This window comes from Dasypus novemcinctus, chromosome 8, assembly GCF_030445035.2.
Source record: "Dasypus novemcinctus isolate mDasNov1 chromosome 8, mDasNov1.1.hap2, whole genome shotgun sequence".
NCBI classification, from domain to species: Eukaryota; Metazoa; Chordata; class Mammalia; order Cingulata; family Dasypodidae; genus Dasypus; species Dasypus novemcinctus.
This window is the reverse complement of record NC_080680.1, coordinates 7990867-8018346: the sequence shown is the minus strand read 5'-3', so window position 1 is coordinate 8018346 and position 27480 is coordinate 7990867. Positions and strand designations below refer to the sequence as shown.

The 27480-nt window shown below is 47.1% G+C and overlaps 1 protein-coding gene and 1 pseudogene across 1 annotated transcript in view; both read right to left on the bottom strand.

Moving 5' to 3' along the window:
* Positions 1 to 27480, bottom strand: part of ROR2 (receptor tyrosine kinase like orphan receptor 2) — a 272239-nt gene that overhangs the window by 19672 nt on the left and 225087 nt on the right. Inside the window, exons 3-4 of the mRNA XM_058301424.2 lie at positions 16592 to 16879; positions 15853 to 15883 (exon numbers count right to left, since the gene is read on the bottom strand). Of these exons, the coding sequence (XP_058157407.1) occupies positions 15853 to 15883; positions 16592 to 16879 (319 nt within the window). The remainder of the gene's footprint in view (positions 1 to 15852; positions 15884 to 16591; positions 16880 to 27480) is intronic.
* Positions 10825 to 12559, bottom strand: LOC139439420 (kelch domain-containing protein 10 pseudogene; annotated as a pseudogene).

The following is a 27480-nucleotide window of genomic DNA, read 5'->3' as shown; positions in this document are numbered from 1 at the left end:
AATGGATTTTGATCAAAATTTACATCACCCATAAGGAGCAAACTCACATCGTGTATTCCCAGATGTGATACCCTGAGAAGGAAACATTATCATTTACATACTATTTCAGTGAAAAATGTATAACCAGCATCTAATCATGAGTGAACATCAGACAAACCCAAATTTAAAAACAATCTCTACAATAACTGCCTTGCATTTATCAAAAATTTAAATGCCAATGAAAGTTTGAGGAACTGTTCCAGATTAAAGGAGACTAAAATTGACATGATCTGGATCCTCTGCTTGTAATTTTAAAAACCTAAGGAATATTATTGGGACAACAAAAGATATTGGAATATTAAGGGCAGTTCAAAAGCATATTTCCTAAATCTGATAGCTGCTGTTATGAAAGAAAATATCCTTGATCTTAGGAAATACAAACTAAAGTATTAAGTGGCAAGGGGTGAGATGAATACAACCCATTTTTATATGGTTTGGAAAAAAATAATAGTTACAACTATGCATAGATAATTTGTGCAGAATTACATAGATGCAAGAAATAAACCAAATATAGCAAAACGATAAAAAATTGGTAAACCTCGGCAAAAAGCATATGGGATTACTTTTTACTATTCTTGCAACTAGAATGTAAGTTTGAAATTATTTCAAAATCAAAAGCTAGAAAACAGGGAAGCGGCTGTGGCTCAAGCAGTTGAGCTCCTGTTTACCACATGGAGGACCAGGGTTCTATCCCCAGGACCTCCTGGTGAAAAAAAAAGAAAAAAGGCGTCCCAGGCCTTTGTGGCGAAGTGCAGGCCCCCCGCGCGGCAAGCGACACACAAAAGAATGATGACACAACCAGAGAGAAGGAAAAAAAAGAAAATAAGCTAGAAAACAAATCTCAGCAGGCGCTTCTGTAGAAACTGACAAGCTGATTCAAGAATTTATATGAAAATGCAAAGGTACCAGAATAGCAAAGCGATCCCCAAAAAGAACATGTATGAAAGCTTTGTACCACTTGATGGTAAGACTTAGCATGGTGTTACAAGTCCCAAGACAAGACAGGCCAACAGAACACGACAGAGAATTCCAAAACAGCCTGCGGGGAGGTCCACTCGTTTTCAATAACTAAGATTATTCAAGAGGACAGGAAAGTCTCCTAAAAAATAGTGTTGAATAGGGAAAGTGGATGTGGCTTGAGCAGTTGGGTACCTGCCTACCACAAGGGAGGTCCCAGGTTCAGTTCCCGGTGCCTCCTAAAGAAGAGAAGCAAGACAGCGAGATGACACGATGAGATGATGCAACAAAACAGCACAACATGCAAACACAGTGAGAGACACAGCAAGCATGGAGTGGAGGTGGCTCAGGCGATTGGACACGTCCCTCCCACATGGGAGGTCCAGGTTTGGTTCCTGGTGCCTTTTAAAAGACGATGAGCAGACACAGAGAGCAGAGAGCAGGCGCAGACCACGGGGTGTGGGGTGTGGAATACATAAGTAAAGCAAATCTTAAAAAAATACAGTGTTGGATAAACTGTAGACCTCGGTTAGTAGCAATGCTTCAATATTGGTTCATCAAATTGTAACAAATGTACCACAGTAATGTTAGTAAGAGGGAAAACAATACATGTGCGTGCAGGGTGGGGAGGGGGTGGAGGGGTTGTATGGGAATTCCACGCACTTTTGGTGTACTCTTTCTGTAAATCTAAAACATTTCTGAAAATAAAGTTTACTATTACAAAAATAAAAAATAAAATAAATTTTAAAAAATAGCAAAGGAATAACTAGATATTTGTATAGAAAAAAATGAACTTAAAACCATACTTCACATTGTGCACAAAAATTACTTGGAAAGGGATGAGAAATCCACACAGAAAAGCTAAAATTTTAAAACTTCTAGAAGGAAACACAAGGGAATACCTTTATGAAGCCTTGAGGTAGGCAAAGATTTCTTAGACATCATCCATAAGGAAAAAAAAAGATAATTGGACCTATCAAAATTAAAAATTTTTCTCTTCCAAAGACAGCACTGAGAAAATAAAAAGGCAAACTGCACGCAGGGAGAAATTATTTTATATATCTGACAAAACAATTATAGCCACACTATATGAAGAACTCCTGTAACTTAATAAGAAGACAAACAAGATGGACAAAGATGGAAACAAAAACTTCCCAAGGGCGTTGCCTAGTAATGTAGGAAAAGATGGCCCCTCTTCAGTGATCAAGGCAAGATCGGTCAGCCCGCGAGAATCGGGCCGTCGCAAACATTGGGATGGCTAAAACTAAAACGAGGACAGCATGGCATGTTGGCGAAGAGGTGCTGCTGGTGGGAGTCAGATGGAAAGACAGTGGGGGGAATGGTGTGGCAGATTCCTATGAAGTTCAACATTCTCTTGCCATTCGACCCAGCCATCCTCCTTCCCGGGACTGACTCGAGAAATGAAACATGTTCACGAACGTCTTGCGCACACTAGCAGCTTTATTTATAATGGCCCCAAACTGGAAACCCAACGCGCATCCGAGGTGAATGGTGAACACGCTGCATCTGTTCATACAACACGACTTCTCCATCAGTAAAAGGCAGAGAATTGCTACATACGCAGCCATAGGGCAGGTATAACTTTTAGTGAAAGGAATTGGGTGTGAAAGAGCCCTCTGATCAATGTAAGCAGCTCAAGGCAGAAACTTGTAGTTTTTATCTGTTTCATCCATTGTTGCATCCCCAGTAACCTTCAACAGGGCCCGGCCAGCCCAGGCCCTTACTAGAAATTTTCACATGAATGAATAAATAAATGAATGGCTTCCTTAGAAATAAGACACCATATTTTTATTTATTTCTCTTCGACTTTAAGATGAACTATCCCTAGCATCAGATTAGAATGCCATATTGGAATTAGATGTGGCAAAAAAATGTCTGCCCGGTCCAACTGTCCACACCCAGCACAATGCGCATGTCATTGAAAGCCAAGTCTGTGGAACCTTCTAGAAACACTGGTTTTTGCCATACTGAAAGCCAGGATCACATCTGACTGCAGGAGGCAGAGAAGACAGTGGCTTCCGCATCACGAGTTCACGGGGAAGTAAGCTTGATCTTCTTCCACAGGGTTCAGGCTGGTGCCCGCCGGGCAAACGCTGTCCTCCTTGGAAGGTGGGTGCTTCCACAGCCTACTGGGGAAGCTGTGGTTTAAGCCCTCACCCATGTCTACTGGGGTGTACCAGCTACGATGGGTCTTAGTGGGACTTAGTGGGAACCGTACATGGGTCGCTACACGTCAAGTACTAACATCGTTCTTGCTAACAAAGGCTGCAGTCTGTCACTGTGAGCTCTGAACTGAGATGTGTGCGTATTCTGTAGGTACTTTCTGATTTTCTGCTTGGCCACTGATTGTTGCATCATGTAAGTGTAAAATGATTTAAGTTTCTACCCTTTCACATTCTGCACCAAGGGATTTTAGGAAAGCTATATTTTCTAGAAAATAGAAACTATCCTAGCGATGTATCGCTGAGAATATGGTTGGCTTCTTTGTTCCATCACAGTCAATTTGGATTAAGTTGGTGGTTGAATGGCTTGTATGCTAAATAGTAAATGTCCACTTTTTATCTGACTTAACTGACTTAATAATAAGGCTGCTTGGTTTTCCCTGAAATTGTTTTTAATTACTGGCTTGCTAGTTGGCAATTTGAGTTTTTTTTCATAGTTCTGTTTTCCTGTAATTAGGATAAAATATGTTCTAGACGTAGGACAATTCTCCAAAAATAGCAACGGAAGGAGATCCGAGGCAGAAGATGGTTTGGTTTAGACACAGTACCATGTGCCATCCCGTGAGTCATCCACAGGGACGTGTCCAGTATGTGGTTGGATATGTGGATCTGGAGATGGAGAGATACTCTTAATTTCTCCTGTTTATTCATATAAAACCATCCTATCCAAAGCTTTTGCTGCTCTCTTAAATTACAAAAATTCCAAACTGAGGGCAATCTTTCGTTAGTTCTCTTCTATGTACTAGATAGCATCCTTTTTTTTTTCTTTTTAGATTTATTTATTTCTCTCCTCCCCACCCCAGTTGTCTGTTCTCTGTGTCTATTTGCTGCGTCTTCTTCTTTGTCCACTTCTGTTGTTGTCAGCGGCACGGGAATCTGTGTCTCTTTTTGTTGCGTCATCTTGTTGTGTCAGCTCTCCATGTGTGCGGCACCATTCCTGGGCAGGCTGCACTTTCTTTCGCACCGGGAGGCTCTCCTTATGGGGTGCACTCCTTGTGCGTGGGGCTCCCTATGCGGGGACACCCCTGTGCGGCACGGCACTCCTTGTGCACATCAGCACTGGCGCATGGGCCAGCTCCACATGGGTCAAGGAGGTCCGGGATTTGAACTGCAGACCTCCCATGTGGTAGACAGATGCCCTAACCCCTGGGCCATGTCCACTGCCCCGCATCCTTTTCTTAAGCTATTTTTTTCCTAGTTTATTGTATGTAAATTCTAGTCGTGTCATGGCAGTACGGAAGCCATCCAATCAGAGGGTAGTAGTTTCTATGATGGAAATTTTGTTTAGAAAGTTGCTTGTAGGTAACTATTAAGGGATAGGGCTTTTTTTTTTTGTCTGTTTTTTATTTATTATTATTGGAAATACGAAAATGCTCTAATAATGATTGGAGGGATGAATGGACAACTATGTGATTATACCACATACCACTAATAGTTCACTTTGGATGGACTGCACACTTTGGATGGATTGTATGCTTTATTAATTTGTACCAATAAAACTGACTTAAGATAAAAAGAAAAAAAATGTTCCTTCTTTTACTAGTGCCATTATTTCAAATAATTGTGCTGTGACTGAGATTTTTCTTTTCAATAAATTTCACTTTAAGGCACAAAAACAAACAAAAACACGAGGCTCAGTGAAAGAAACCAGGCTCAAATGACACACTCTGGATTCTATTCCATCAGGATATACATGCGGCAAAACTAGTCCATGAGGGAAAACAAATTCAGAACTGTGGTTGCTGGGTTTGGGAGATGGGGTGGGGTGGGGAATTGATTAGGAAGGAACTTTCTAGACTGGTGAGATGGTTTCGTGCCTGGTTAGGGGTTTGAGCTGCCGAAGTTTACATGTTTGTTGGGCCTCATCAATGGCATACTTAAGATCTGTGTATTTATGGTATGTAACTTTTACTTCAAAAAGAAGAAACAAGAGCAGTAAATACCGAACTCTTTTTTTGGCCTTCAGCCAAATAGATTTAGAGAAGATTTATTGATCAGGATAGTTTTAGAAAATCAGCAGCAAAACACTTCCAGATGTGGCTCTGGAAGTTGAGCACCCGCCTCCCACATGGGAGGTTCCAGTGCCTCCTGAAAAAACAAACAAATGATAAAACCAACTCAGGGAAGCCGATGTGGCTCAGTGGTTGAGCGCCAGCTTCCCACCACATACAAGGTCAGGGCTCAATCCCTGGACCCTGCTACCTCAGAAAAACACTGACGAGGGTGTAGTGTGTGTAGCTCAGTGGTTGGGCACCTGCTTCACATGTACGAGATCCCAGGTTCAATCCCTGGTAATGTCTTAAAAAAAAAAAGACAAGGTATATAAACACAGACCAGACATACTAGGTTAAATGCACCGTGCTTCCTCCTCGCTTTAGGAACACAGGTAAGACGGACAAGCTGACCTGATCACACGCACAGACTGCCCCAGGACTTGCTCGCCACTTAGCAGGAAGTGGCGACAGCTGGACAGCAGGCGCGCCCTGTGGTGGTCAGCCCGCAGCGCCTGCCTGGGGACAGCTGCCCTTTCTCCCCCAGGTTCTCCAAGTGACATCTTCCTTGGCAGGGGCCTTTGAGAGGGGGTGCCTGGCGCTCCCTGCCCAAACTCCGTGCACAAGGAAGTGGTTTTAGAGAAAGCCCGGGTTGCCAGCCGCCTCCTTTGTAGTCTAAATGCACAGCTAGGAAAACGTCAGCTGCGCCAGCTGGCTAGAGTTGTTTTTCCTCTGAAAACTGCATCTGCCTCATCCTGTACATTGACTAAGCAGGGTTTTGGGGTTTTTTTAAACTTCCAAAAAAAAAAACACTTAAAAATGCAAAATTATCCAGAAAGATGGTGCCACTTTTGAAGCACAACTCTGAACTTCTTTCCACAATACCAGACTGGGGACAGGCCGCTTTCTGCCGGGCCTAACGCCTGCTGCAGGCCTGTGCCGCGCCGGGCGCCATCACGGCGGCCACGCACTGGAGGCCACGAGCCGCTGAGCCCGCCTCCGGGCCTGCCGGGGCTCCTAGGGTCCCCGGGCATCTGGGGAGCCACCTTAACGCTCTCCACTTTTGGGAGCTTACGATCACAGGACCACAACCCTCACCCACCCTGGAGCTCGAAGCCAGCATCACGAAGAACAAGGAAAATGCTTTCTGGGTTAAATCAGAGTGCTGGCAGGTAGACAGTTCAGAGACCTGGGCTACTTTCTAAACATCAGTAAGAAGGACCGCATAAAAGCAAACTGGGCTGGGGAGCGTATGTGGCTCAGTGGCTGAGTACCTGCTTCCCACGTACCAGGTCCTGGGTTCCATCCCCGCTACCTCCTAAACCCGAAACAGCAAACAAATTGGTTTTATAGAACGAAGACCAGCCTATTCTTAGAGCATAACTTAACCTTTCTTTTATGCCGAGCTTGCCTATATGTGGCTGGAAAAGTATTTCCAAAGGGAAAAACAAGGCTCCTTAAGACTACAGAAGAAGCAAGTATTGGTCAAGAGCCAAAGAAATATGTTCAGATGATGGGATTTCCCCTGCATCAAACACAACTTTTTCTTCCCGTCGGTGCTAAGAGTTCTTGGGTGGTTATAGAAGAGACAGCCTAGAACTCAGGGCAGGGAATTATGCTGCAGTGACGCGTGACCTCTGAACTCAGGATGGTCACTCACGGTCCCCAATGTCAACCTTCCAACAGTTGGCAGGTGGACCCGCTACAGTTAACTGGAGCTGCTTATGTATTTGCAGTTTTCTAGCCCCTCCGTGGATCTTCCTTCTCCATTTCTAACTGCTCATTAGCCCCACTCCTCTGAAAAGGAGGTGCTTGTGGGGAAGGTTTAGGAAGGAGAAAGAAATGGAAATGAATCAACTGTTTGATAAAAAGCTGAAATACTGATATCTATGAATTTCAATGATCTGTGCTTTCTTCTTGCTTCTCTGGGTTAGCAAAGGTCCTTTGCTTAGAAATGTTGATATCCACATTATTATATTTTTAAATCTACTGCTAACAGGTAAGAGTAGTGTAGAGTAAATTTGATGTCATGTCACCAAGGCCCTGAAAAAAAAGACATTCTGCCACTAGAGAAGGTTTCAGTTTGGCCTCTGAAGAATAGTTTCAATTGGCTGCACATGAGTTCAGCTTTCCCAGGATCTGGAAAATACTTCAAGTGAAGAAAACATCATTTTCTTCACTTAATAAAGTATTACGTTCACAGATAAATTAGTGGCTACAAGGGAGAACTGATGGTGTCAGATCTTAAGTTTTCATTCTCCATTTAGGAAACTCTCTACAGGTGTCTTCCTTGTTCCTAGACAAATGTAGGAAGACACGTAAGACAGTAAAAAGATGACTCAGGAAAAAGTCCACTGCAACAAAACCAAGGAGTAAGGACAGTCTCTAAGAACTGGAGGAAGAAAGCAAGGCCTTGAAAATCTAGCTGATCACATCTAAAATCTGTAGCATGATCTGACACTCCAGTAATGAGCTGGATTTCTCAAAGTGGACACAAAAGTAGTCTAGCTGTCTCATATTCACCCTCCCTATTTAATCTGTATATACTCATATATGTTCCTGTACATTGCACTCAAATGAACAGGACTGCAGTCTGATGCCTCTCAAAGAGGAGAGAAGGCGCAGCAGGTACAAACTCTCTTCCATGAAGGAACAGTGTCAGGAATTCAGAGTGCTTGATACACACACACACACATATACACACTCACATACTAAAATGCCTGGTGCCCCATATAAATCCCCATCTTCTACTTTAAGCCATCACACACAAGGTCTCATGTGGCCTCCAGATGTGCATATGTGTGGTTCTACAGCACTTGGAGAGCCGGTCACACGACATCATTTTCACCAGTGTTACGTTAAAAGACACCTTAGAGCAAGGATACACACTTTTATGAAAACGTCACACACAAGATCTTTGCTCTCAGGCCTCCAAAGTCTACCTCAAGAAGAACTGCCCTCAGAAGGCTTCAAAAAGGTGCTAAGCAAATGTGGGTGGGTCCAGACCTCATCTGCTACCTGGTGCAGCAGAGCTAGAGACCTGCTCAGGTCCCAAGTGTAAGCACAGAGGCTGAACAGTCAGTCTTCGGTCCCTATCGAAATCCATGACAAAAATCCTTCCCTCACCCTACACAGCTTTACTTATTTAATTTGGGATACATTTCCACCAAGTACCCGGAGACCAAGGTGGAATCAGCAGCAAAGCTCTGTTTTGAATGACTGGAGCTGCTCATTCCGATGTGCTCTGGAGAGGGCTGCTCAGGGGGCAGGCCCAGCGGGGGTGGTAAGAGGCTAAATGCCCAATGGCCTGGCCACGGCAAGAAGTGGGGGGTGGGACCTCTAGAAGAGCCTCTCCTCCCAACCTCTCACGCCCCCAGAAGGACCTAGACTCAACAGACAGGTGGTTATTACCAGCCTTTCAAGAACACAAGCTCCACAAAGTCAATCCCACATGGACGGGGTACTATCATAAAGCCTGGAAGTCAGTTCAAGTCAACCGGCCAGTTTTCCCTTCCCCAGTCATGAACACAGGACGGTAATTTTTTAGACATAACTCAAAGGTGATGTGAGACCCAGGCATAAGCTAAAGAGGTCCCTTCTGAGATAAAGAGAAGAAAAAATTTAAAAGCTGGGTGAAGAAGAGGCACTTGAATGAAAACTGTGTCCTACATCTCCCACCTGAGTGTCCTGTTGGGGGGTGGCGGGTGGGATGACAGAACTGTGCCTTAAGCACCTTTGTTAACTTTTGTGAACACGGATGGACTTCTACGTGCTCAAGTCTCCGTGACCTGCTCAACTTCTCTAGGAACCTGATAGCAAAACAAGTGAGAATGTAGGCCATTCTTCAGTTTTAAATTAAAAATAAACAAAAAACCCAAACAGCCCCGAAGTAAAATGTCACACCAAAAAGGTGAATGATACTCAGTTTTATTCTTCCCTCATGCTAGTGTTTAAAATGATACCTGGTTCTTCAGGAAAGACGACCTGTGGTTTTCCCCCTAAGACCTTCTATCCAAATACTAGACAATCACAGTGCCATACCCAGTAAACCAGACTTAAGGCGGCAACAAGCTAAGGGAAAAGTCAAGGGCCAATTGGTTTTCTGGAAATAAAATCCATTGCCTGAGAAAAAGACAGGTGCATGGCCCAGATATTAGAAATAAACAAGTTCTGAAAAGAAATGGCCACCACCATGCATCTGACAGTCATGCTCCTGGCTAAGTTCACACACCCTGGCAGTGAGCAAGCCCCCGTGCTCTGCTCTTCTGTGGCCTCCACGACCTGGTGTGTGTCCCATGGCATTTCACCACATATTCAGGTGCATGTGTCCCCAAGAAGTCAGAGAAACTTGAAGTCATTGACTAGCACAGCAGGACTTCAAAATGGCTCTGAATGAAGAACTCCGACAACCAAAGTTTCATGATTTGAAATGTTCTTGGTGCCACATCTCTAAGAACCACAAAAAACTGAAGGGGGTGGTGGACTTGGGCCAGTGGTTAGGGCGTCCGTCTACCACATGCGAGGTTCGTGGTTCAAACCCCGGGCCTCCTTGACCCCTGTGGAGCTGGCCCATGCGCAGTGCTGATGCGCACAAGGAGTGCCGTGCCACACAGGGGTGTCCCCCGCGTAGGGGAGCCCCACGTGCAAGGAGTGCGCCCCGTAAGGAGAGCCGCCCAGCGCGAAGGAAGTGCAGCCTGCCCAGGAATGGTGCCGCACACAAGGAGAGCTGACACAAGATGATGCAACAAAAAGAAACAAGATTCCCACGCTGCTGATAACAACAGAAGTGGACAAAGAAGATGCAGCAAATAGACACAGAGAACAGACAATCGGGGTGGGGAGGGGGGAAGAGGAGAGAAATAAATAAAAATAATCTTTAAAAAAAAAAACAAAAACTGAAGGACCTCAGCGCATCTGTAAATCTCAAGACAAGCCAACTTGAGCCATTGCTGGCACCTTAAGGATGAGAAAAGAAACCACCAACCCAGAGCTGCTGAGAGGCTGACTGTCCTCCAAAGCTGAAGGATCGCGGGCACCTACGCAGCAAGATGTCACTGACCTTGAGACCAATTAGGCTACTCAATCAGGTGCATTTGAAAACAATTTCACACAGTAAGGTTTAAGAATAACCTGCAAGGGGTTTGTTTTTCTCGTTCTATCCCCAAACTGGTGTTGCTGGATTTCTTCTTTTTCTTTTAGTTTTGTTTTTGCTGGTGTTTAATATGTACAACATTGGCTGACATTGTCGTTCATTCAGGGTTCCTTTAAAATTTTCTAAATCTTATCTTGATTTCTAACACTAAGGGACTTTCAGACTTTCCCTCCACTCCACCAAAGAGGAGGAAATACGTAAGTCTGTATGTGTGTACTGGAGTTGGGGAAAGGGGGAGAGAGAGACGCAGAGAAGAAAGCACAAGGGAAAGGTAGGTTTCCATAAACTCAAACATCAATTTACAGAAAGGCACTGGACGTGTTTTCTGAATAAGACCTCGATCGGGGTAAGCAATCCTCTTTGTAGCACTTTCTACACTGCCCAAAAATAAAGGAGTGCCTTTAAATTAACATTTCCAGTACGAACAAACAGTCCAGAAACCCTACTCCGAGCACTCGACGAGTCCCTGCGAGTCCGAGGTGTGGTGCTGTGTGCGAGAGAGGCTTGCCAGTGCAGGGAAGGCAGCAGGCTCGGCACCCCCGCCGGAGCCTCAGCAGTGACCCAGTCACGTGTTTTCGTGGATGTTCACCACTCCTCCACGAATGCTGGTAAAACCAGCTGGGGTAGCCACTGCACAGTGAGCATAAACTGGCTCGGGCATGGTAGCTGGGAGCTGCACCCACTGAAAGGTCTGCAGATTCAACTTCCAGATATCTCCCAGGATCGCTTCTCCGTTATCGCCCCCACAAATTCGTTTTTTATTTGAACACAACTATGACGTCTTCAGGCTGCAGGCTGTGATTCCCTCCCATGCATTCGTTCCAAGGTTGTGTGCATGGATCCTGTTTAAGGAATAAGCTCTCCAGGAAGTACCACCTCCCAGAATGCAAATCCTCCACCCCTCACGCGTCTGTATCTCTCTTTGGGCAGATCCCAAGATATGCTGTGTGTTTTCAGTTGTGTCACTTCTTTGGTATCGAGATCAAATTTGTGCAGGCCTGTGTGGTAAATAGAGCCGGCTGTCCCTCCAAAGACGCTGATGGTAGCCACAGACTGTCCATAAACGACTGGGCTCCTTCCCAGCTCTCACACTTCACATTACAGACGTGGACCACTGCTGCGGCTCTCGCCAAACGGCATGGCTATACCCCCCACCCTAACAGGCTGTTTCCGTGCAGTGACACCAGTGCCAGTTCCCAGGCAGGTACCTGTCTGCAGCCATGCTCCTGTGGCAGAACGATGCCTCCAAAGCTCCCAGGAGGGCAGTCTCCATCTCCTGGCCCTCTGGATTCATCATACTCTGGTTATAACCTCTGAACATATATGGACTGGCATTACCTGCCACACACCCACGTCCACTTTGAGCTGGTGGAGGTCTGTGGCCCCTCAGAAGCCAGTCAGGGACCCTTGTGATGGGACAAGACCGAGTGAAGTGCCTCCTAACGGGGTCCCATCATACTGTCTTTCACCTGGCAGGTGCAGCTGCTCAGGGAGCTGCACAAAGCGGTTGAGCTGGCCGAAACTCCCACCCCCACGGCCCCCACGCCCCACCAGCCCCACGACCCTGCTAACAACCGCCACGGCCTGGCCCCAGCAGCTCCTGGCCCAGTGGCCCCACAGAGCTTCCTTCCCAGCCTCCTCTAGAGACTCAGGGGACAGGGGAAGGGCTAAACACAGACCTTTGTTAATGACAATCAGCTGAAGCACTGTAGACGAATGGACAGACACCTGCACCTCACTCTGAAATGAATAAAAAAATACGATGGCGTGAATGATGGACAGAGGACTGATAAATGGAAAGGCAATGCGATGAAGCTAGTAGAGTAAAAATCTAGTGGTAGAGTCCAGTTGGTAGGTATATGACGCCCACTCTAAAAGTCTTTCCAATTTTTGTATGTGTGAACATTTTCATAATAAAATTTTAGGGAAAAAGAAAATGCCTTAAAACATAAAGAAAATGTCCTCAATGGGAAATTTCAATTTAGATACCAATCCTCACCAAATTTCTCTACAAATTCATTGCAATTCCAATCAAAATCGCATCAAGGGAAGCGGCTGTGGCTCAATCAGCTGGGCTCCCGTCTACCGTATGGGAGGCCCTGGGTTCGCGCCCCGGGGCCTCCTTGTGAAGGCAGCCTTGCCCGCATGTCGCGGAGCGCCACCTGGCCTGCAAGCATTGCGGAGCACTGTCCGGCCATCAGACACCACCGAGAGCCAACTCAGCAAGGTGGCGCAAAAAAATAAATAAATAAAATAAAAGGGGAGACAAGCAAAAACACAGAAGAGCACGTAGTGAATGGACAAGGAGCAGACAGCAAGCAAAAAGCCACGAGGGGGAGATATATATATATATAAAAAAATCCCATCAAAACGTTTCATGGAAATTAGGGCATTCTTTAACAAGACATAACATGAAAAAAAAAAAAAACCTAAAATTACTGATCAATGAAAAAAATTCAAATTTCTACATGGTAAAAAATGAAAACATAAAGCATCCTTAAAACAAACAATGTGAAGGAAAATGGGCAAAAAGTACAGAGGCAATTGATGAAGAGGAAATACAAATGACAAGAGGTATACATAAATATGGATGGGGGATCGAGACTAAAATAGGTTAGAGATCAGTTTTCACTCTTCAGTTTGGCAAAAATGACCAATTCTGGAAATAATATTATGGAAGATAAGGAGAAATGTGTCCTCTCACACGTGTGTCAGGGCACTGGATGGTGAAAAATCATATGGCAGTATCCACTAGAGGAAAGTAAACCCTCTGACGCAGCACGTTTCAGTTTTCAGAATCTACCCTGAAAAGACTCACACAAGAGTTCCAGGGACACAAGGATGAGCACACTGCTGCAGTATTGTCACAGCTACACAGGGAAACAATTTAAATTTCCACCACTATGTGGAATATCACAGAAAGAGAAAATAAGAATTTCAGGAAAATGAAATCTACTGACATGGGATCAAGCAATTAGTTAATTGAGCATATCAAGTATAATTCCACTGAGGTAAAAGGGTAAATAACAGAGAGATGATGTACTTCTTTAGGCACATATATGTATTAAATGCTGAGAGAGACGCTGCCTGACGCATCCAGGTGGCAAAGGAGGTGACGGCGGGGAAAAGGCTGGGAAGGGGTGCATGTGGCCAGGCAGGGCTTCATTTGTCAGCACTGCCCGAGTTATTTAGCTAAACACAATGATTTAATCTATAAGTGAAAACGAAAAGGAAATCAATACAAAATATTTTTAAATAAAATAAGAAATAATGATTCAACATTTGAAATGATTTATCCCTTCTCCAAAGCCTCATAAATGTGCACTCAAGGCAATTTTTTCTTTACTCACTCTTATCTTTCATTTTTTCCCCCATAATTGATTATTAAGGTGAAATGCTCCTGAACTGCTGCTTAGCATAAAGTGTTCTTAAACATCTGCCTTCTTTGTATGCCAAGACCTTGCCTGCCCTCCTGTAGCAGTTTGATGTTACTGATGAATTCCAAAAAGAAATAATTGGATTATGTTTGTAAACTGGTCTTTTCCCCTGGGCATAGGAGATTACATTAGACTTAATCAAGTAAACCTTTTGTGCCAGTAGGGCATTGAGTCCCTGCCCCTTGGTGGGTGGGGACTCACAGATAAAAGGCAGGGCAAAGGACAGAGTTGGGGGTTTTTGATGTTGGAGTTTGATATGAAGCCTTAAGCTGGAGCCCCAGGGAATAAGCACACACAGAGGAAAAAGAAGCAAGCCCCAGAAAGAGAGGAACCCTGAGCCCAGGAAGAAGCAAGCCCTGGGAAGAGAGGAGCCCAGGAAGCCTGAACCCTGGCAGACGTCAGCAGCCATCCTGCTCCAACACGTGGAAATAGACTTTGGTGAGGGAAGTAACTTACGCATTATGGCCCGGTGTCTGTAAGCTCCTACCCCAAATAAATACCCTTATAACGGCCAGATTTCTGGTATTTTGCATCAGCACCCCACCCCTTTGGCTGACAAATACACCTCCCCACATAGCATCAGGGAGCTTTATGAGACATCACGGAAGAGGAAGGCACAAACAACGCTCAGATGATCAACTTCACAATTTGTGGTATTGTTCAGAACATTTAAAAGTGGAGCAATCACTCTCGAACACGTCCATATAAGGAATGGTGAGAATCCGATGACCGTGGCTAATATAAAATGCAGGCGATGAAAAGCAGAGAAACAATGCATGAACATTTGAAGTTCAGAGGAGAACATTCCCAAGATAAAATGTGCTGCTGCAATAAACAAAACATGGTATATCCATACAGTGGAACATACCTAGCCATAGAAAGGAAGGAAGCTCTGATACCTGTGACAACATGGATAAATCTTGAAGGCCTTGTGTTGAGTGAAATACACCAGACACATTTACATGATATACTTAGAATATGCAAATTCAGAGTCAGATACTAGACTCTAGGGTACCAGGACCGGGGCGGGGGTGGGAACTGGGGATTTTATGATGGCAAAGTTTTGGTGATGGATGGTATTGATGGTAGCACAACATTGTACATGAATTAGAAACAGTGAATTATATATTTGAACGTGGTGAAAAAGGAAAATTTCAGGTTGTATATATATATAATCAGAAATAAAAGAAAAACCAAACTGTAGAACTATAGCATGCAGTGAACCCTAATGTAAACTATAGACTAGAGTTAACAGTATAATTATAATAATATTGTTTCTTCTATCATAGCAAAGGCACTCCCTTAACGCAAAGTGTTAATAACAGGGAATATTGTGTGCACTGGGGGGCATATGGGAACTCCACTTTCTGCATGATTTTTCTGTAAACCTACAACTCCTCTCATAAAAAATAACTTAAAAAATATATATATATGGTGCAATGGAAAGACCTTGCACTGGGAACTGAGATGCCTGAGTTCAGAGCTCACTCAGCAACTTAAGGCTCCAAGCCTCAGTTTCCTCATCTTTAAAATGGCTCTGAAATCTCACCTATCCCCAAGACTCAACTGGGTCAAATTTTACAAACGACAGATAGCTGTACAGCTGTTGGTGGTGCCAGGGTTTGCACGTGAGCCCTGCCCCCGTGTTTCCAAATGCCTTTGTGACAGCAGGCTTCCGGGAGCCTTGGCTGGCTGCCTCCATGTGCGCCTTTTAGGTGCCCTGGAAGGTCGCTGAAAGAAAGTGTGTGTGTGTGTGTGTGTGTGTGTGTGTGTGTGTATGTGAGAGAGAGAGAGACAGAGATTTTTCTTTATGCTAAACATGGAAAATGTAAAGTTTCCCAAGAAGATATTTTTTCAACCCCAGCCCAGCACTTTGCCATCCTTGAGTGAAGTCCAGCCAATTTCTATGGAATTCGGCAAAGACACATGGCGGTGGTGGCTGCAAGCAGAGTTTGTCAGATTTACAACCTGATTCCTACCCAATGGAAACCCTTCAAGCATCAGAAAATGGTTTGAAGGAAACAAATACTTACTGAAAATTATGATTTGGGCTGTGTGTTGGACCTAAAAAAAAATAAAACAAAAAACAAGTTATTAATACTTCATGATTTGGAATTAAAAATGGTTCAGATCAAGTCAATGATAAGGTAGCTAAAACCCACACACCCGTTTGTGGCCAGCTGGCCTCTGGCTTTCGGCTTTGCTTTCCCGTCTGTGACGCAGGAAGCCACAAGTAAGGGGAGACATGTCCTTCTGTACATGCAGACAACTTGAGGGACAGTTTGGGAGTGTCTGCCGTCTTTCCCCTCTTGAATCCTAAAGGTTTACCCTGTACATAAACTCTATTTTACAAATCTGTGGTAAAACGGTGGGACCCTTTCCGTCACCACCTGTGAAAAGCACGATGGGACAGAACTGTCACCCGCTCGCCTCTCAGTCAGCGTGGCCCAGGTTGTGGACACGTCGCGCGTCAGGGTCTCAGGCCTGCCCGGTCTCACCTGCGACCTGGCCGTCCGCCCAGAGGCCGTGGGGCCTGCCGAAGCGACCTCTGTTAGGTGTGGCAGCGTCTGTGAGCCTGCACGCTGCGCCCCACGCCACAGGCCCGCCCACCACGAGTGGGGAGCAGGTGAACCGGGGATCTCACCAAGGCAAGGGCCTCGGGCAGGAGTGTCGCCGCTCAGCTATCGAGCCGAGCCGCGCGCGCTAGGTTTCCCGCGAGGGCGGCTGAGGGGTCTCGGGAAGGGGCCGCGGCGCCCGACCCCGGCCACTCACCCAGCCGCACGAACAGGACGCCGGTGGCTGCGATGGTCTTGACGCCGTTGCTGGCCACGCACTGGTAGTAGCCCGTGTCCGTGGTGTCCAGCTCTTGGATCCGCAGGCGCGAGCCGTACTCGGTCTTGCGGATGATGACGCGCCGCGGCTCCTGCACCACCGGGGCGTCGTTCTTGAGCCACCGCACGCTGGGGGGCGGGTGGCCGGCCACCTTGCAGTGGAGAATCGCGGTCTGGCCCTGGACGATGGTGATGTTGTTCACGGGCTCCAGGAAGTTCAGGAAGTAGCCTGGGAAGGGCGCACAAGAGCCGGCGTCAGAGAGGACAGGGGAGAGGGCGGCCGGGGAAGGTTTCCAGTTGCTCCCACATGCCCCCCTCTTCCCAGACACCAGCGGGACCCGGGGCTGGGCAACGCCACGCACATTCTCCCTAGCCACTGCCTCCTCCCCCGGAGCACGCCACCAAGCCCAGAGCAAAAATAAAATAGCGTGTCATAAAACAGCGACACCCTCAAAGGACAGCTCCTCTTTGGCGTGTGAAGAGAACAGAGATTACGAGGCGGAGCGGGGCTCAAGGGCAGGGGCAGGCGGAGCTCACCTGCCGGAGGGAAGACAGAGCCTCAAGCACCCCCACGGAGGCCGTGGGCAGCGGCTGGCGCTGAGGGGAGCTGGAGCCGCTGCCCCGCTGTGGGGTAGCCCCAGTCCAACCCGGCAGAGGAGGGCCCAGCTGGCAACCCAAGGCCGCAGGGAGCAGGCAGACGTCCTGACGGAGGGTGTGTGTGGTATTTGCTGGGGCCAAGGTCAGGAGGCTGGCAGGGTCACCCTTTCCCATATGAACGTGGAAACGAGAATTCCCTCACTCAGAGAGAAACCTAGCTGTAGGCAGACACCATGGCCGGTCATCGGGAGATGAACTCACCCCCGACAGGACGACACCGACAGCCCAATCTGAGATGACTTTAAACATTGCCATCTTCTGGGTCTTTTGCCCCCTTTTCTAGCTGCCCTTCCCCGCCTTAAAAATGGAGTTGAAAGACGGCATCGGTATCTGTGGTCACTGATTTCGCAGGAACTTTACGGGACTGCTGGGGCCAGCGTCACGGGACGGGTGACTGGCCAGGTGCTGGTGTGAGGTGGTCCCGGGGAGGGAGGCAGGGATGGTGTTCCTTCCCAGGGGAGTGAACCAGCCACCTGCCCAGAAGGCGTCACTAATTTAGCACACATCTCGAGGATCATTACTGACGACATCGTAGATGCCCCTCGATTCCGCCCTGCTCAGCCTTTTCCTCAAAGCGCCGGAGGAAGTCAAGAAGGTAATTCTTATGGAGGACTCCAGGTGAGTGACATGTTCTCACCAGCTGAACAGATGGGTCCAAACAAGCGAGGTGCAAGGCTGGAGGCGCGGTCTTCACTAAATCACCCGCAAAGCTCAGAGGCAGAGCGGGCGTTCTGGAAGCCCCTTGAGAGCCCTGTGTGCCTTTGCACTTCTGATGAATACAAAAGCAATCTGATTTGAATGTGCAGAGCAGTTACTGTGATATGATCTTTGCGGCCAAAGAAACCTGGTGCCCAGAGGACGGGGGAAACACCATTTCACTATGTTCTGGCCAGGATCCCCTTTAATCAGAAGGTTTCCTATGAAACACTTTGAGTTATTTAGTAGTCACACTCCAGCAAAGTACAACTAAATGCACAGGAGGGCCTATAAAATAGAACTTGCAAGTAAAATAACAACGGCCATCGTAGAATAACGTCACGATTTTCCCTTGGCACAGACTTAATTCCAGTTCTCCTCTCTACACTAATGACCTTTGGCAATTCATGTCTTTCCAATAGATACCATCCCTCTGTGCCATGGCTTATAGGAAAGGTGGATGGGGAGGCGTCCAGCCAAGGTCTCCCATCTGCAAGCTGACCAGCGTAAACCTGAAACGAGCAGACCAGGTAGCCACCCCTGGCTCCCATCTCACCCTTTGGGGCTCCAGCTTAAGAACGGCTCTGCCACTCCCACCCTCATTCTCATGGCATTCACTTACTTCCCTTACAGCACTGGCCTGGGACATCTCCATGGACTGGCTAAAACCCTTGAAAACAAAAAGTATTTTCTTCTTCATCATGAATAAAACAAGTATATTTAGAAGAAGGGAAAATCTGGGGAGAAACTGGGCTTTCTAATAACCTAAAGAAATGCTCATTTTTCTACTTCTTTTCAGGAATATCTTTCTTTTTTAAAAATGTTGATTGTGTGTAGAACTCCAGAAGCATTGTCCTTCAGGCCGACACTTCTCCTAAACCCTTGACTGCCAAACGGACCAGTGCTTTTAGACACAATCTTTCAAAGCCCCCCAAGAAGTCTCATTTCTGGAAAGTGCAAAATGGAAAAGACACACTACCACGAACTATGACGAATGCACAGCCAACCAGAGCCTGGCCTCAGCCCTGCCCCACTCTAAAGCCATCTACTGGGATCGGGAGTAGGCTTAACGTCGAGATGGGGCCAACACTTCCCCCGTTAGGTGCTTAATAATACTAGCTAGATGGGAAGTGGATGTGGCTCAACAGAGCGTCCACCTACCATATAGGAGGTCCAAGGGTTCGAGACCCAGGGCCTCCTGGCTCATGTGGTGAGCTGGCCCACGCACAGTACCGCTGCACACAAGGAGCGCCGGCCCACACAGGGATGACCCCGTGTAAGGGTGCCCCCCGCACAAGGGGTGGCCCTCGCGCAAGGAGAGCCACCCCGCGTGAAGCCACAACCCACCCAGGAGTGGTGCCACACACACGGAGAGCTGATGCAGCAAGATAATGCAACAAAAAGACACAGATTCCCAGTGCTGCCTGGTGAGAATACTGCTAGCTAACATGTGCTGCTAAAGTCTTACGTGCCAACAGCCCTATGAGGAAACACTACCGCTATTATCCTCATCTCGTAAATGAGGAGCTGGGGCTCAGAAAAGTAGAGAGTCATTTGCTCAAGGTTAAGTGCTACGTGGAGGAGGCAGGACTTGAGCCCAGGCACTCTGACTCCAGAGCCTGTGCTCGTGACCCCTGCAAGCTTCCGGAGGGACAGAAGCGGGCAAGTGGTCAGCGGATGCATCCTCAGTGCCCTCTTCCCCAAAGCATTCGGAACCTTTTTCAAAGGCCAGCTCTGATCTTCTCTTCTGCCTAATGTCACCACAGAGCATGAAAGGGGACATGTGGATGGAAACAGCGAGTAGGTGCTGGTCTAGGCTCTGTCCTCCAGGTTACAGACGAGGAGAAAGCCAACTGGACAGGAACCGAGCACCTTGCACAGTTGACATAAACATCAAAGCTCTCCGGGCTGCTTTTTATCCTAGGGCTTAATTTGCAACACTTTCCTGACTCATGGTGCTACCTCAGGACCATCCCCAAGTCTATGCATCCCACTGAAGGCATGGTGGGCTACACTGGCTGCTTTAAAGTGAATAGCAAGAAGTAGCTCACAGGTTCTGTACACCAAGACTCTAAGCCACTAACTCTAAGCAAGGTCAGTGAAGGGCAAGAGCCGTATATGTCTAGAACAGGTCAGAGAAGAGAGAGCAGGCTGGGCAACCTGGAGATCAAGTCTATTCCCTGTTACTCAATCAGCAACTCTGGACAGTCACTTGATACTTCTAGATATCGACGCCATCATCTCTAAAACTAGAGAGCTGGACAAATAGTGGCACAATCCTGTCTCTGTGAGGAAAAGAAAAAAAAATGGCCTGCCTTTCACATTCACAGTGAAAAGCCAACTCTAGGACATGTGCTCAACAAACACAGGATAATGCCAGGTACCAGGAACTCGAGACACCACAGTGCAAGAAAGCACCTCGTGTGCCTGTCTTTGTGGAGTTTTCCATCCACTGGTGAAAACAGACATAAAAACATTCCCTGAGGCATGAGCACGCTTGGCTCAGCAAGTCTGCTCCAAGGCAGACACCCCAGAAGAATTAAAACCAGGTGCTTGAGCAAAACACCGTACACAACGCTCACAGCAGCACTAGTCACCATAGCCAAGAGGGGGCAGCAGCCCAAGCGGTCCATCAGCGAGGAATGGACACAGTGTGGTGTAGTCCTCCGATAGACCCTTATTCAGCTAGAGGAAAGGAATGCGACACCAGTAAGTGCTGCCGCATGGATGAACCTTGAAAACATTCAGCTAAGTGGAAGAAGCCAGACACAAAAAGGTCTGATTCCACTGACATGAACTCCCAAGCAGAGGCAAACCTGTGCATGCGACTGGTGGTTGCTGAGGAATGGGGGACGGGAGAGGAGAAGGGAGTGCCTGTTATTGGGTGCAGCGCTTCCTCTGGGGTGATGAAAACGTTCTGGAGTTAGATAGTGGTGATGGTTATATAAAACCACAATGTACTAAATGCCACTGAATTGAATACTGTAATATGATTAAATGGTAACATTTTATGTTTTTTACCTCAATCGTTTAATTCATCAATCAAAATGACAGGGAAACGCAAATGGAAAAAGACCTTGACCAGAAGGGGGAAAAGGTAAAGGCAAATGAGTTTTTCAGGCTAAGAGACTTCAAAGTGAGTCAGGGGGTCATTCCAGAGGTTACACTTATGCACATCTCATTGACTGCCACAGTAGATTCTACCCCAAATAGTAGTATTCCTGAGGGCGCTGTAGAACCCAGACACTGGAGTCAGGGCAGACAGCTCAGGAGCCTGCGCCCTGCCAGTGGGTCCTACTTTGGAATTTATGCTCCCCAGTGGGACAGAGCTGGACTCAGCTGTGGTCGCCCCACACACGGCTCCTCTGTCCTTCTATTTGAACCTATAATTAGTAGTGGAGTTGATAGGTGTACATCCAAGAGACTTGAATCTCTGAACTGTCCATGTACCAGCTGGGCCCTGAGCCTCAGCAGAGCTGCAACACCTGCTCTCCTGTTCATTGGACCCGCCCAGGACAACCAGTGAGGAGGTGAGGATAGACAACCACCACACCAAGGAACCAAGAGAGCCTACAGTTGAAAGCAGGAGAATCCCATCCATCAGCCACATGGGATCAAAGCCCCTCTCTATCAGAGGTGGATCACCATCCCAGAATCCTCAGATTGGGGAATGAACGATGGACTGAAGTAGACTTACTGCTCTTCTACTATAGACTTACTGTGATTCTAGCAATGGAAGAACTTATATCACTGATGTGGAGGCAGAGGCCACTGAGGTTCTGAGCACAGGGAGAGGGAAAAATAGATGTAGTACAGAGACTGGTGTAATACGGGGACTTGGAATTGTTCTGAGTGACATTGCAACGACAGATACAGGTGATTATATATCCTACCATAACCTACAGAATTGGGTGGGAAAGAGTGTAAACCACAATGTAAACTGTAATCCATGCTTAGTGGCAACGCCCCAGAATGTGCTCATCGATTACAATGAATGTGCCACACTAATGAGAGAAGTTGTTAATGTGGGAAAGTGGGAGGTGTGGGGAGAGGGGCATATGGGAAGCCCCTATATTTTTTATGTAACATTTATGTAATCTAAGTTTTAAAAATGACAGAGAAAAAAAAAGAGGGAGGCAGCACAGGGGCTGGGAGGACATACAACGGGAGGACCTAGTCCTGGGGTCAAGAAGTAGCCCCTGAGGAGCGGGGACCTGGCCAGGCAGGTGTCACGTGACTCCCAGTGGGACTGGAATTACCACCACTGAACTGCATTTTTGAAAGTGGTTAAAGTGGGAAATTTTAGGTTCAATGTGTTACTGGGATAAAATATTTTTAAAAAACCACAGAATGGTATAACAAAAAGACTAAACTCTAATGTAAACTGTGGGCTCTAGTTAATATGTATAATTGTAATAATATTGTTTCATCGACTGCAACAAAAATATCACAAAGGCACCACATTAAAATGTTAATGACAGGGACAACTGTGGGGATGGAGGGAATTCCGTACTCTGCATGATTTTTCTATAATAAAAGAAAAAAAGGAGAAAGGGGGAGAGGCTGGGGAGGTGGGGGGCGAGTCAGGTGGCAGTGGGCGTGGCCTTTCTGCAGGGGGTCCTGCCCCGAGAGCAGGTAACACTCACCTCGTGCCCGACTCCGGGTAAAGCCTCTGGGGATTTCACCGGTGCCCAGGGCGCCTGACATAGGTGGCTCGCTCCTGCTCTCTCTCAGTGATGCTGGCCCACCACGTCCCATGTTCCCCAGTTTAGGTCAAACGTGGAGCATCTGGGTGGTGCTTTTGTCAACATGTCCAGTTCCCACCGACCCTGGGACGTGAGGCCGTCCCCAACCAGGGGCTCGCAGGTGTCTTCCCGGTGGGGCCACGCACGGAGCTTCTGAGCGGACCACGACGTCCAGCCCACGGCCGTGGCAATGAAGGCACAGGCGGGCACCCCCACATCAGCAGCTGCTGGGAGTTCCTGGGGCGCCCTGAACCCAGCACCCCGCTCTCGGGGCTGGGGAGAGAGGAAGCTGCAGGCTCGGTGAGCCAAACTGGCCAAAGAACGGCCTTCAGCAGCACAGACCAGGAGCCAGCACTCAGAACCGGCGAGACCGGAGTGGGGGTGGGGACAAGGACGCAACAAAACGCACCACAGGGGCCTAAGTTGCAGGCCTGGCCAGTGGGAACGGACTCGGGCGGAATCGCACAGCCGGCTCCCGGGTCCCGCGCCCCCCTGCTGGACTCTCAGCAGGACCGGAACCATGAGCTCGGTGACTTGGTAAAGTCTAACCACCCCCCAGGGAGCTGCATAGAACTGAAGCTTCAGGAAAAATTAAGACGGCAGAGAGTAAAGAATTAATTTTTTTTTTAAAGATTTTTAAAAAAATTTTTATTTATTTCTCTCCCCTTACCCCCCCAGTTGTCTGTTCTCTGTGTCCATTTGCTGCGTTTTCTTTGTCTGCTTCTGTTATTGTCAGCAGTATAGGAATCTGTGTTTCTTTTTGTTGTGTCATCTTGTTTTGTCAGCTCTCCGTGCGCGTGGCACCACTCCTGGGCAGGATGCACTTTCTCTCGCGCTGGGGGGCTCTCCTTACGGGTGCACTCCTCGAGTGTGGGGCTCCTCTACGCGGGGACACCCCTGCATGGCTCGGCCCTCCTTGCGTGCATCAGCACTGCACATGGGCCAGCTCCACACGGGTCAAGGAGGCCCGGGGTTTGAACCGTGGACCTCCCGTGTGGTAGGCGGATGCCCTATCCATTAGGCCAAGTCTGCTTCCCTGAAGAAGAGCTAATTTATAGCCAGCCTGCCTACCTGTCGCCCGTTCCTCTGCCCCCGCAGCAGGGAGCACTTGCTCTCGAACCCACCAGGCTGATGTCATGTGTGGTCCTTCTGGCGAGAACACTCTCCCCCAGGCTTTGGCATGGATGGCTACTTCTCGGGGGTCAAGTATCTGCTAAAACGTCACCTCCACAGAAGGGCCTGCGGCCGCTGTCCCATCTGGAACAAAGCTCTCATCATGTCTCACCTCGCCATGCAAGTCCACTGACGGAGGGACTGTCCACGACGGAACCAGGCTTTGGCGTCAAAGAACAGCAACTGTTACGTTTATTTTGGCAATTTTCCTGATTTCATGGCTATTTTTCTCTCCTCGATTAAATTTAGGATCATCTCAGTAAATTCCACTTGAAGAATAGTCTTTTGATTGAGAATGAAGTGCACGTTAGAGGATTTGCGTGAAGCTGTCCCCTTTACAGTATGGAAGAAGCATGACCAACGTCTCTATTTCAGATCTTATCTATCCCGCGCGAAAGTTTTATAATTTTCTTTATACATCTTCATTTACTTTTATGTACGCTTCTAGATATTGTGATTTTCCTTGTTGTGAATTGGTTCTTTTTCTATTATTTCTATCTAAGTATTTTTTAAGGAAACTTATTATTAATAGATTAGGCTTACAATATTTCAACCTGTTCTTGGTGCTGTACCAAATTACTACAAATTGCAGGGCTTCATATAACACGCATTTATTATCTTACAGTCAGCCCTGAAAGCCAGGGCTCAGCGGGGCTGGGTGCCTTTTGGGGGGCCGGGGACAATCCATCTATCTCCTTGTCTCTTCCAGATGATAGCAGTAACCTGCATTCCTTGGCCCAGGGCCCTTCCATCTGACAGCTCCTCCCACTCCGCCCTGCCTCCCTCTTACCAGATTCCCACCCTAAAACCTCAACTCAGTCATGCCTGCAAACGCTCCCTGCTGCAAACTCCTGCCAGCTCACACATCGGCTGTGGCCCTATCTGGGAAGCCATTTCCAGCTACCACATATATTATATATTAGTCTTTTATCTTGCCACGTGACTAAACTACTTGCAAAAACAATTTCTGAGTTGATCATCTAAGATCTTCCAGGCAGATATCATCTTCCTCAAACAACAGTAACACACAGCATTTTCCCTTTCAAAATTCACAGAGTTCAGGACGCATGGGCTTCCCCGTCTGCTCCAGATGAGGGACGTTTGGTCCCAGCCCAAGCGGGGGCTCAGAGCGACCCAAATTCTCAGGGAAAGGTTTCTTCCCGCAGCAGCGATCAAAGTCACTTACATTTCCGGAGGCCGCGGGGCGAGGCAGGAAATCAGAATCATGTCAGGCGAATTTAAGGGCACAAGGGCCATCCAGCAGCACCGGACGGTGGCTCAGGCACTAAAGGAAGACACCGAGGGGCTGCGAGGACTATGGATATCTAGCTCCCCCCCAGCGAAGCGCACAGCCTGGCCACGTTGACACTGCTGCTTCCAACCACTGGAGACTTAAACGCCAGCCCTCTTTCCTCGGCATCCGCCAAAGCGTTATTTTGTCCATAGATATTTCCATAGTACAGTTACAGGAGGAATAGGCTATCCCTTTAGAGGTGAGCTGAAGGCGCCCGACAACGGAGGCGTTAGAGGGTTATTTGTGGCACTGTCCTGCTGTCACAGAGGCAGCATGGCCTGCCCGCTGCTTCTGTCCTGTGAAGAGGCAGACATTCTTGTTTCTTCTCTGCCTAAGTCACCCGGGCCCCCTAAGCTTAAAAAAAGAAAAAAATAATAATCCTATAGCTCCTATCTCCTCTGCCTGTCTTTTTCACAGTCATTCTTTGAGTTTTGTTTGGTTTTTTTTGAGGAGGTACTAGGGTTTGAACACGGGACCCTAAGCATGAGAAGTGGGCACTCAGCCGCTGAGCTACACCCACCCTCTTGATTTTTAAATTAAAATGGAAATGTTGCAAACACACAGAAACATACAGATAGTAGCATAATAGATACCTACGTATACAACCTTACCATTTTACCAGGTATGACTCAGAATTAAAGAACATTCCAGAACTATAAACAAGGCCTACATCCTCCCTCACCTCCTCCTCCCAAATACACACATCCAAGGCATATATACGGATCCATAAGCAATATTTGTCTTATTTTGTATTTTTAGAATTTGTGCCTGCAATAGCTTTTTGCTGCCTTTTTTTTTTCCCACTCTAAATGAGTTTGGGATATATCTATGTTGCTGTAGTTCATTTATTTTAATTACTGTATAATATTCCACTTTAGACACAAACCACAATTTCTTTATCCACTTCCCAATTGTAATTGTTTCCACATTTTTGTTAGCACAAACAGTGACCATCTGTATACATGCGTCATTTGGCCCTGGTACAAGAGTATCTCCAAAGTATCCAGTGGGAAGTGGAATTGCTTCAATTAACTAGATCTCAAAAGTGCTTGAAACAATTTGAACTTCCACCAGCGAAGTCTGCGTTCATGTGTCCCCACAACTTTACAAACATTTAGTGTTTTCAGGCTTTAAAACGTTTGCCAATCTGCTGGGCTGGAAGTAACACTACAGTGTCACTTTAGTTTGCACTTCAAGGATTTCTAATGAGTCTGAGCATCTTCTGGGTTGCTTACTGCCCTCCCGTTCTGTAGCTGTCTGCTCAAAGCTTTACGTTGTTGCTCCTTCTCTAACCTCTGCAGTTAATTAATTTTCCATCTTTTCCTTTTCTAGTAAATATGTTGTGAGAAATTCCCTTCTGAAGTCTTCTTCAACCGCCCCACAAATTATTTTATATAATCTGTGTTGGAGATTGAATCGTGTCCCCCACGATTCAACCCCACACCCTGTGGGTGTGAGCCCTTTTGTAATGGGATTTTGAAGATGTTATTATTTTAAGGGGTAGACTCATTTGTGAATAGCAACTTGGAAGATCCTATTTAGATGAGGCAAATTGTATCAGCGTGGGCCTTATTCCACATGGCTGACGTCCTTATAAGCAAAGGAAGTTGGACACAGAAGAAGCTAGAAGCAGAAGAGGCCAGAGAGAGAGACTGCCAGGTGACAGAGGACTGTCATCACCAAAATACTACAGACTTTGGAGAGAGCATGGCCTCGCTCAGAGTTTAATGTTAGACGTCTAGCCTCCAAAGCTGAGCCAAAAATGCCCATTGTTTAAGCTACCTGGTGTTACTTGTCATAGCAGACCTGGCAAACTAAGATAATCTGTATACAGTTGATTATATGCAAGAGCTTGTAATTCATATTGACTTTCCTTTTACTTATGAATTATTAAGTTTTTTTTTAAGATTTATTTATTTAATTCCTCCCCATCCCCAGTTGTCTGTTCTCTGTGTCTATTTGCTGCTTCTTGTTTCTTTGTCCACTTTTGTTGTCGTCAGCGGCACGGGAAGTGTGGGCGGCGCCATTCCTGGGCAGGCTGCACTTTCTTTCGCGCTGGGTGGCTCTCCTTACGGGTGCACTCCTTGCGTGTGGGGCTCCCCTACGCGGGGGACACCTCTGCATGGCAGGCACTCCTTGCACGCATCAGCACTGCGCATGGGCCAGCTACACACGGGTCAAGGAGGCCCGGGGTTTGAACTGCGGACCTCCCATATGGTAGACGGACGCCCTAACCACTGGGCCAAGTCCGTTTCCCTATTAAAA